Here is a 12,226-nt window from a genome sequence, read left to right as displayed (position 1 = left end):
CTAGCAAGAATAGAAGGTTATATTTTTAGGTTTTCTGAAAGAACTTTGACATTTATAGGTAAGAGGAGAGAAAGGTAATCAAGTCAAGTCAAGCTGGGTAGCATGCACTGGTACAGTGCGTTGCCACACCCACTACACAACAAAACAACTCGTGATCCTGATTGGCAACCCCAAGGCAGACATGTGGTCCAGCAATGAGACATTGAAAAGTACTGCCATATAATCAGAGAGTCCCATATCACTGCTATAAGCGTTATCGACAGATAAGCCAGATGTGCAGATCAAGTCCAATATACGACCACCAGAGTGAGTAGGAAAATCAACATGTTGAACTAAGTTAAAACAGTCCAGTAAGGATAGGAATTCATTTCTCAGCTACATGTAGTAATGTGAATATGGATGTTGAAATTGCCAAGAAGAAATACTCTCTGCGAAAGGGAACTTAAGTGGGTTAATAATTCAGTCAAGTCAGGTAGCATACACTGGTACAGTGCGTTGCCGCACACACTACATGACAAAATAACTCGGAATCCCAGTTGATAACCGCCCAGGCAGACACGCGGTCCAGTCCCACCCTCCGGAAATGACCCTCTTTCTGCTACAGCCAGGTGTTACGTGGGCAACACCTTGGCCTGGTCCAGCCACTCTGGTCCTCAACAATGAGGATCTTACGAGCTGGATCACCCTTGAGGAAACATGCCACGTGGCCGTAGTGGCGTAACTGATGCTGATACTGACTCCGTGAGTAACTGCTCATTCGACACAAAGTCAAACCAACGGTACCCAAGGATTTTCCAGAGAGACACAGTACCAAAGGAGTCCAGTCTTCATCTCAGCTCACTGGACAGTGTCCATGTCTCGCAACCATATAGCAAGACAGGAAGCACCAGGACTCTAAAGACTTGGACCTTCATTCTTTTGCATAGATATCGGGAGCACCACGTACCCTGTTCCAGCGACCTCATAATCCCCCATGCTCTCCCAATCCGTCTACTGACATCATAGGAAGAGTCACCAGAGACATGAATGTCACTACCAAGGTAAGTAAACCTCTTGACAAAGGCTGCAAAGAAACTCTGCCGATATTCATGTTTGAGCTCCATGAGAACCCTCAGTGCCAGGATGTGGTCGATGGTAGACTTCTTAGCTGTAAAACCAGACTGTTCTGGTCGCTGGTAGGTGAGCAAATGATCATGTATCCTATTGAGGACGACCCTAGCAAGGACCTTACCCGGCACCCTGTAGTTGTTGCAATAGAGGCGATCACCCTACTCTTTCCAGATAGGGACGACAAGTATCGTTTTCCAGCCAGTTGGGATGATGCCAGTCTCCTAAATGGAAACAAAGATTGCTTGCAATGCCAGGATGACAGCCTTACCACCAGCCTGGAAAAGTTCATCCTGGAAACCACAGATCTCTGGAGCCTTTCCCATCCTCACCTGGTTCACCACCTCTGCAATCTCAGTGAGATTGGGTGGTTCAGAGCTAATTGGAGGATCAGCCTCAAGGACCGTGGACCCAGAGATATCCAATGTCCTAACTGGAGGATCAGCTTTGAACAACTGCTCAAAGTAGTCAGCCCAGCAGGTCACAACTGAAATGCAATCTGTAAGGAGTGATTTGGATGTGCATAATGCTTTGATTCCTCTGTAAGCAGGACGTGGATTGTTAGACCAGAGATGGTGTGTCACTTGCTCACAGATTCCTCTAATAAATGCCTCTTTATTTGCCCTCAGAACCCTTGCAGCCACCCTTCTAAGTTCCCGGTACAGACCAGAGTTGCCATTGAGCCATTCACTGCGACTCTTCTCGATGATATCCAGGGTGCCCTGCGAGATGAAACACCTCCTTCTGGGAACACCGGTAACACCAACACCACCCTCAGCAACCTTCAGGTTCTTGTCATGGAAGGTCTCCCACAGCACATTAGGATAAGCAGTCGTACCCAAATCTGCAAGTTCCCCACACAAACTGCATGCAAACTCATTAGAAACAGCCTGGTCTTGGAGTCTGGCCAAGTCCAGGATCATTTTCCTAGTAGGTGGTAACCTACTGGACCTAATTTAGTCAGATCAGATAAAAAAAGATGCATTGCATTTTGGGGGATGATAGAAAAGAATGAGTAAGACAGGGCCTAATTTTTTTATTAGCTTAAGAACCAGACACTTAAATGGCAATGGGCAGTCAATTGGGATTATTTTGATTTTTAGCTCAGTTCTAACAATTACCGTGACTCCTCTTCCTTGTCTTGAACTGCGAGGCTCTGCAAAGTAAATGCATCAGGATGGTATTGCCTTATTGAAACATGTAAAATTATTTGGTTTTTGCCAGGATTCTTTTAGGCAAAGCATGTCAAACCTGGAGTCTGTAATGAATTCTGATAGCACCAAGCTTTTCCATTAAGCCATTTTTAAACAATGCCATATTAGGTGACAAGGGTTTATTGTGGACAGATCCATGATCAGAGTTTATTTTAACAAATTGCAAACTTGGCACACTGTCATTATTTCAAAAGCAATGAATATGATGGTATATTCCTGAATAAATGCTGCATATATTTATATGATTAAAAAAATTGTTTACACCAATATCAACAAAATAAAACACAAAATAAATTGATGCTTTGGGTATTTCACTCTAAAAAAACTAGATTTTCCCAATACATTTTATGATACACAACCTGGAATCAATTTTTATTTGTGCCCCTATCTGTCAGCTATCACTGTATCAAGTTTAAATTTTATAACCCACAGCATTGTATAGTTCAACTGTATGGCAGAAGAGCTAGAGTTTAAATTGTAAATATGTAGGATTTGCTCTGCTGTTTGTAAATGGTATGATTTTCCCAAGATGACAGTTCAAGCAGTACAGCATCTAAAGATAAAAGGTGTTACTGCATTTGAAATGGCCATCCTGGAATGTGATGCAGGTGCTCTTCTGGCATTTTTACCTACTTAACTTGTACCCAGAAAATGCCTTGGCAATGATAAAATAACTACAATAATTCACATCACACCAGACATGAAATGCCAACACAGCCCTCATATGCTCATTTCACATACAGTACTCTCCACTATAGGAGTGTTACAAGGAGAAATAAAAACAGCAGACTTCATAGGTAATCTATATTACTGTCCATTTTATTTTCATATTAAGGTTGTATTTTTATTTAGCAGGTAAAGTAAGCTACCTAATCACTGTGAGAATGTCTGTCCTGATGATTAAAATATAGTGTTGTGTTATCTCATCCCATTTAGTTTTCTGTTTTGACCTTTTGTACTTATATTACTTTATGCCTTGCTGCTTTAAGTAATAGCAGTTTGCAAAGTTGTGTGCAGCAATGATCAAACAAGCATATACAGAGTTGAAAAAATACAACTGTTCCAAAAGATTACCTAATGTCTATACAATGTTTATCATGTTTATTATTAGTTACATATTACCTTTCTTGCAAACATTTTTTCACAACCCTAAACACTGCATTTCTTCGGCATGCCTTTGTGGAGAAAATGCAAATAATTATACTACAGGCTCTGTTAATTGTTAGATTTGTTTTGTAATTCTGTTTCAAGAACTGGTTGATAACTTTTTCAAAAAAGTTTTAACTTGAGCTGTCAAAAGCAGTTGAATAATTTTGTATTCAACATATAGTTTGATGTAGTTTAACTGTTCTGTTTCGTTATTTATTTTAGACAACACATACACATAAATGTCATCAGACTGAAGAACTAAATTTCTTTATATTTAAAAATTAGGTAAATAACTATTAGATGTTCTATTGTTTCTTTTTTGTGCTCTATTCAGTGACACTATAACCAGAATCAGAAAAAGCCACATATATGCAAATACATAAATTGGAAACATTACAAATGATGTAAATCATAAAAAAGTATATGTAGAATATACACATGCACATTTTGCTAATATTTTACACAATGTGAGTAAATATAAAAGGTTTATGGTGTAAGATTAATTTGAGTCTATATTGCTCAGCCCTACAACTACATGTATTCCATGACTGCAGGGCATAAGCTACAAGGAAACATTGACTCTTTCTCAGTTTATTTAAGTGAAAGTTATAAGAAGACAACGGTATTGTTCAGACTTATTCAAAGTAACTGCTATTAATTTAAAATTAATTCTTCAGTTAGAAAATTGGGACATACATTCAAGGTGTTTAAGCCTAAATTTTGCACAAGTTTTAGAATATTTTTCTTTACGCCGAAAACCACCAGTACATGGAAAGTTTACCAAATAGTATGGTAGGTAGTTGTATTTTGAAAATCTTAAATCTCAACTAGATATTTTACAGAAGTTAGATAATAATAATAAGAATAATGATTGACACCTTTGTTGGGTTGAATTATCCATTCTTGCTAAAAATGTTTTTAAGTTCTTAAGTTATTTTCTTATAAAGTACTGATGCATTGTTCAGCCATAATGTTTTAGTTTGATGATCAGCATCTTTCTTAACTTTACTGCTGCAGATCAAGATCACTACATTTGATCTGAATAACCTGCTTCATGTAAAATTTACATTGTCATGTTTTTAAAAGTAATTCTAATAAATCAGGCATTTTTTCCATTGATAACACATTATTAAAAAGAGCTATACAAACCCAAAATCTACATAAAAAGGAAATCTATTCAGTTTACGGTTTTATTTGAACTTTTATTCTAATTGCTGCTGAAACTGACAATGATCTACAAAACATAAGAACCCTAAAATATTTGTTTACACATCTTACCAATATAATCTGAAGTCATTCACCAGTCCTTATTATATTATTTATTCTTTTGTGAAACACACTTATCAATTTTCAAACTATTCTTATTTCTATTGTATTCCAAAGCTGTATTTAATTTGAGCACCCCAACCAAATGTTTAGAATATTATTTACTATTTGAAGTGTCCTACCTACAGTACGTGTGGGTAACATTAGTTAAACAGACAGCTAAACTCTTCACAAACACATGTATATCAGGTAGGAGCATGTTAGCTCTGTTTTTTTAATTGATACTATCAAAGGAATTATGAATCTGAGTGAATTTAAAAAACAAAAATAATAAACAGCAATTATTAGCATTTCACTGTACTACACAAATTTTCCACCTCTAATAGTTTTTAATAAATAACCATTAACAAACATTTCAAAGATTGATAATTATAAAATCATTTTTAATACATAACTGGAAATGTGTAAGAAATAAGATTTACTCACAGCTATTGCTTTTTAACTGCTCCAAGCAAAGATTGATATGAAGTCATAGAGCACATGTGTAATGCAAGCACCATAAAAAGCAACTACTCATACTTTTTAATGCATTAACAGGATTGTCCACAGGAGTTCCAAAAAAAAAAAAAACACATTTACATCAAACAGAGGACAGAACACCTTTTTATGAAGTATCTAAAAATATATATTTATAAGGAATTGTTTGACTTAAACCAAAATGTTACTTGTTTGAAGAACATAATAGTACAGGTTAAGTATCCCTAATCTCAGCATGTCATCACAAGTGGAACACTAAACATTAGGGGTCTCTCTTATACAATGTTGCTTAGATTCAAGCATGAAAATAAGCATAAACCAAAAAATATGAAAATGTGTATGCTAGAAAAATTATGATTTATAAAAGTTGGTGTAAACACAATTTACCTTTTAAATCTCAGTCATCTTGCAAACTAGTCCCCCGTGAAGTTTAGACAGACAAAGCATCCCACAAAGCATCAATTGCTGTAAGGAAACAACACGATTAACAGGGGTTTAGGGTATTGGGGACCACCTTGAAGCACCGGGTGCTGTTAGGCAATAAAAGTTGACACAGTTGACAAGCTCAATGATAACATCTGCACAGCAGTTCAAAAGTGCTCTGTGGCACCATTAAAATTGCTGCGCTGATGTGCAACCACATAACTTACAGGGGACATCGATTGTAACGCCTCTCCTCTGCATTCTGGGGATTAATACAGTGTCACTGCTTATAGATCACAAAAGTTGTTTCATTCTTGGTAGGTGTTCTTATTGCAATTGGAATTCAATAAATTGCCCTGATTTTGTCAGGAAAACATGACACTGCTGCAAATTGACTTTTCATGTTTCAAAACCATTCTGTTTTATGAATGTACATCCACACCAAATGAAAACTGAATATAGCACCTCAGTCAGCTTGTTAACGGTTTCCGGCACAGTGGGAATGAAGGAGTGAAGATTCGCTGAGATATTTCTGTTCTTTTGGCCAATTCTCTGAGATGTGACATCAGGTAGCCATTATAAACTGATGAGGAAAAAAAGTTTTTCTGTGCAGGTAGGCAGCATTTGCCATCTTATCATATTAATCACTTTTAAGGCTGAATGTGTTTATCACACCAATTCACATTATAATGCAGCGCTACTGCTGTGACTACCATGCAGGTGGCAGTGCAGCGATGAGACAGGAATGTGACCCACAACCAAGAGCAATGGGCAATGAACACTGGGCTTAGCAGCTGACTCAAACCAATGAGTGCAGAGATAGACTCACCCAGACAGGTATAAAAAAGAAGAAGGGGAGTGATAAAGAAAGAGTAACATGCATTATATCATGGCCGAGTGAACATTGTGAGTGAGAGCGGATGGAGAAAGAATTTCTGTTTTAGTTTGTTGTGTATAACAAACCAAGCCAATGAAGCTCAGTGAAGGCATTCTCCAACGTAAGAGCGGTGGGGAAGAATTACATTAGAACAATCTAGACGAGAACAGGCCATTAAGCCCAACAATACTCACCAGTCCTATCCACTTATTTCTTCCAAAAAAACATCAGGTCGAGTTTTGAAAGTCCCTAAAGTCTTACTGTCTACCACACTACTTACTACAAACTTAACCAGCTTGTTACTTATATTCCTATCTAAATTATCTATATAATTTATATAATCTAAATCATCTATATCAGTTATATATATTAAAAATAACAGCGGCCCTAATACTGACCCCTGTGGATCACCAATCTAACATCGACCAATTCTGATAAGGTTCCTTGCACTATCACCCGCTGCTTCCTTTGTCTGAGCCAATTCTGCACCCATCTACAAACATGAACTACCACTTCAGCCGCTATGAAATGTTTTCTGAAAGTCAAGACAAATAATATCATATGCTCCACTTTGACCATATGCTTTTGTTGCCTCCTCATAGAATTCCAGCATGTTAGTAAAACACAACCTCCCACTTCTAAACCCATGCTGACTGTTCCGAAAAACTGTTCTTGCCAAGTATTCCTCAGTCTTATCCATAATAATTCCTTCCATTAATTTTCCTGTGATGCATGTTAAGGTTATTGGTCTATAGTTGTTTGGATCTGCCCTGTCACCCTTTTTATAAAATGGGATGATATTTGCCATTTTTCAGTAATTTGGAATCTCTCCAATGTGCAGTGACTTCCTAAAAATATGTGTCAAGGGTTTATATATGTACTTGCTAGCCTCCTTAACACTAGAATCCCTGAAGTCTATGAAAAAACTCTAACAGTGTCAGTCAGTTGGTTGTAGGGTGAACGTTAACTTTTAAAAGTACCATAAATTTACACCAGATCTAATGCTATTAGTTTTCAAATAATATTGCATTACTGCAACAATGTTTTCTGATTGGTACTATTCAGGTCATAAAATACTTTCTTCAATATGTCACATATATTTGTCTCTTTCTTTTCATCCCCAGTGCAGCATTGACATCATAGACCAGAAGGCGTGTGCTTATTCAGTGTGAACAGGAACACAGAGGTTACTGTGTTCTACATGTACTGTACAAGGCATGCACGGGGTCCACTGAGAAAAGAAAAGTGTTATTGGGTAACCGTTTAGTGGAACTTCGTCATCACTTCTTACAACAAAAGGCGATGGAAAAAGAAAAGAGGATGCAACATTGACAAGCTTCTGTTCCAAAACCTCCGCTTCCCCCAGGAAAGGAAACTCAGTGTCAGGTGTTCCTTCAATGTAGTAGGAACCATAGCATAGAGAGGTATGTAAATTGCAACAGGTACATATGTCGAAATTGTAGGAAGGACAGTCCTTGGGTGTGTGGGAATTGTTAACATTTGAATTTGGAGGACCCAGGAGTCGAACCCGCAACCTCTTGAATCAGCATGTCTTACCACTGCATCACCCAAGCTGTCGTATCACTGTTGTACCCTCAGCCAACTTCTTTTTCTTTGGTTATATTCTTGAATAAAAGCGCACTTGTTTTGTTATACTTGTACCTTTTGTGAAAGTGTTTATTTGATATTTGGACTTCAGTCTTTACATATTATACACTTCATGTCTACATTTTGTCAATTATTACTAAAACATGAAAAACATTTCTGTTTTAGCTATGTGTTTAACAATTCCAGCATTGCATTTCCTGTCATTCCACAGTTACAAATGGAACACACATGAAATGTATTTATTCCAAATGACAATATATTATTTACCCTGTACAATTCCAGGCACCTCACATGCAGATAAACACACTTGAGCTGGGAGAATCTTCTTTGCGACTTGAACTGCATCGGTTGGGGGCGGGGGATGTTATAGCTTGTGATTATCAACACAATGGTAAACACAAAAGAAGCTAATGAAGAAGTGCAAAAGAATTCAAGGTGGCCCGGGATTAAAAGTTTTTTTCATAGGCTTCATGGATTCTAGTGTTAAGAACTCGAGGGTAAATATTATCTGATCCTGGTGATTTGTTTGATTTCAGCCTATTTCAACTTAACTTTAGCCTTTTCATCTGCAACTCTTACAAAATACTGAGAACTGTATTATATTACGGTCAACTTGACCCTAGTGGTTCAACCACCTCTACACTATCAATTCTTTCTTGATTATTATAAAACTACCAAAATACCCGTGCTTTGCAGCGGAGAAGTAGTGTGTTAAAGAAGTAATTAAAAAGAAAAGGAAACATTTTAAAAATAACGTAACATGATTGTCAAAGTAATTGTTTTGTGTATTTGGCAGCAGCGTTACAAAGTTGTTTCTGTCCAGCTGCATCAGAAAATGTACCACGATGTCTGACACACCTCCTTTTTAGTGTTTTCTCACAGCTTGGATTGCAGCTGTCATAATCGGTTTGAGTGTAAATAGACATACATATATATATATATATATATATATATATATATATATACACAAATATATATATATAAACTGCTCAAAAAAATTAAAGGAACACTTTGAAAACACATCAGAACTCAATAGGAAAAAGAAATCCTCCTGGATATCTATACTGATATAGACTGGGTAATGTGTTAGGAACAAAAGGATGTCACATCGTTTGATGGAAATGAAAATGATCAACCTACAGAGCCCTGAATTCAAAGACGCCCCAAAAATCAGAGAAAAATTATGTGGCAGGCTAGTCCATTTTGCCAAAATTTAATTGCAGCAACTCAAAATTGTACGCAGCACTTTGTATGGCCCCTGTGTTCTTGTATACATGCCTGACAACATCGGTGCATGCTTCTAATGAGATGACAGATGGTGTTGTGGGGGATCTCCTCCCAGATCTGGACCAGGGCATCACTGAGCTCCTGGACAGTCTGAGGTGCAACCTGGTGGCATTGGATGGACCAAAACATAATGTCCCAGAGGTGTTCTATTGGATTTAGGCCGGAAAAGTGTGGTGGCCAGTCAATGGTATCAATTCCTTCATCCTCCAGGAACTGCGTGAATACTCTCACCACATGAGGCCAGGAATTGTCGTGCACCAGGAGCCACTGTACCAGCATAGGGTCTGACAATGGGTCCAAGGATTTCATCCTGATACCTAATGGCAGCCAAGGTGCCTTTGTTAAGCCTGTAGCGGTCTGTGTGACCCTCCATGGATATGCCTCCCCAGACAATCATTAACCCACCACCAAACTGTTCATGCTGAATGATGTTACAGGCAGCATAATGTTCTCCATGGCTTCTCCAGACCCTTTCACTTCTGTCACGTGCTCAGGGTGAACCTGCTCTCATCTGTAAAAAGCACAGGGCACCAGTGGTGCATCTGCCAATTCTAGTATTCTATGGTGAATGCCAATCGAGCTGCATGCTGCTGGGCAGTGAGCTCAGGGCCCATTAGAGGACATGGGGCCCTTGGGTCACCCTCATGAAGTCTTTCTGGTTGTTTGGCCAGAGACATTCACACCAGTGGCCTGCTGGAGGTCATTTTGTAGGGCTCTGGCAGTGCTCATCCTGTTCCTCCTTGCCCAAAGGAGCAGATACTGGTCCTGCTGATGGGTTATGGACCTTCTATGGCCCTCTCCAGCTCTCCTAGAGTAACTGCTTGTCTTGTAGAATCTCCTCCATGCCCTTGAGACTGTGCAGAGAGACACAGCAAACAATCTGGCAATGACACGTATTGATGTGCCATCCTGGAGAAGTTGGACTACCTGTGCCATCTCTGTAGGGTCCAGGTATCGCCTCATGCTACCAGTAGTGACACTGACTGTAGCCAAATGCAAAACTAGTGAAGAAACAGTCAGAAAAGATGAGGAGGGAAAAATGTCAGTGGCCTCCACCTGTTAAACCATTCCTGTTTTGGGGGTCATCTCATTGTTGCCCCTCTAGTGCATCTGTTGTTAATTTCATTAACACCACAGCAGCTGAAACTGATTAACAACCCCCTCTGCTACTTAACTGACCAGATTAATATGCCATAAGTTTCATTGACTTTATGCTATACTCTGATTAAAAAGTGTTCCTTTAATTCTTTTGAGCAGTATACAGTATATACACATATAGATATGCACATGTATATACATATACATATAGATATACACATATATACATATAGATATATATATAGATATACACTGTCAGGGATGCCAGGGGCAACGACCCGGCTGGGACGTCGTGAGGGACCGGATCAGGGTCAGAGCCCACCCTGGATCATGTGGGGGCCGCCTTCCTGGTTGCTCTGGGGGCCATGGGTACAGGGGCATGGAAGCTCCACCCTGTAGGGGCCCGTGGTCACCGCCAGGAGGCGCCCCAATGCCTTGGGGACCTGTTACCTGGTGTGGCGGAAGTGCTGGGGGGAAGATTTAGGACGGCACCCGGAGAGCTGCCAGGAGGACAGCCAGCACTTCCGCCACGCTGGGGCATGGCCAGAGGAGGAATGCCGGGAACACCTGGGGCTCATCCGGGGACTGTTTAAAAGGGGCCATTCATTCAGGGCTAGAGTCGGGTGGAAGGAGGACAAGGCACGAGGAGAGTGTAGAGGCGGCCCGAAGAGAAGGCACTTGTGGCCAGGACTGTGTGTGTTTGGGGTTTGTGCACTATTTGAACTGAACTGGGTCTGTGTAACCATTACAATTGTTGTAAATATTGTAAATAATAAACGTGTGGTGGTGAGTAACAACATGTCCGCCTGTCTGTGTCCGGGTCGGCTCCTCAACACATATATATATACATATACACATATACATATATATATATATATATATATATATATATATATACATATATACATATATAGATATATACTGTATATATATATATATATATATATATATATATATATATATATATACATATATACATATATAGATATATACTGTATATATATATATATATATATATATATATATATATATATATATACACATAATATACATACATATATACCATATTTATTTGTTGAGCGCTTAAAAACACAGCATTACAACTGACCGAAGCGCTGTACAGGACAAAAGCAGGACAAAATATTAAAAACAAACATTAAGAGAGAATTAAAACAGATATACTAAAAACAGGTCAGGAGACCAAATAAAATAGAGAAAATAGCAAAGGCAAGTGGAAAATGAAACAGGTTAAGAATTAAAAGCCAATGTGAAGAAGTGCGTTTTTAGGCGAGATTTGAATGTGGCGACTGAAGCGGCTTGCCTAACCACTAAGGGCAGGGAGTTCCAGAGCCTGGGTGCACAGACGGAGAAAGCCCTTTCACCACGAGCTTTAAAAGCGTGCCTTGGGAACGGTTAGGAGCAGCTGATCTGGATCTAAGAACACGAGGGGATTGTGACAATGGAGCAAGACACTCAAATAGGCGGGGGCTAGACCGTTTAATGCCTTATAGGTGAGGAGGAGAATCTTAAAATCGATTCTGAATCTAACCGGCAGCCAGTGTAGGGTTTTTAAAATCGGTGAAATGTGTTGGATTCTGCTACTTCCAGTTAGAAGCCTTGCAGCCGCATTTTGAGCCAGTTGGAGTCTAGAAAGGGGAGG

At 39.0% G+C, this 12,226-nt stretch overlaps 1 protein-coding gene across 14 annotated transcripts in view; it reads right to left on the bottom strand.

Annotated features, from left to right (window-relative positions):
• Positions 1–12,226, bottom strand: part of adgrl3.1 (adhesion G protein-coupled receptor L3.1) — a 1,314,450-nt gene that overhangs the window by 100,703 nt on the left and 1,201,521 nt on the right. For 4 of the 14 annotated variants that reach the window (XM_039751112.1, XM_039751109.1, XM_039751108.1 and 1 more), the window contains one exon: positions 5,661–5,738. The exons of the other annotated variants lie outside the window; for them this stretch is intronic. In XM_039751112.1, the coding sequence (XP_039607046.1) occupies positions 5,704–5,738 (35 nt within the window). In that variant the 3' untranslated portion in view covers positions 5,661–5,703. The remainder of the gene's footprint in view (positions 1–5,660; positions 5,739–12,226) is intronic. 14 annotated transcript variants of the gene reach the window in all.

This window comes from Polypterus senegalus, chromosome 4, assembly GCF_016835505.1.
Source record: "Polypterus senegalus isolate Bchr_013 chromosome 4, ASM1683550v1, whole genome shotgun sequence".
Lineage (NCBI taxonomy): Eukaryota > Metazoa > Chordata > Cladistia > Polypteriformes > Polypteridae > Polypterus > Polypterus senegalus.
Note: the sequence above shows the minus strand (reverse complement) of the source record. Positions and strands in the feature narration are given on the sequence as shown.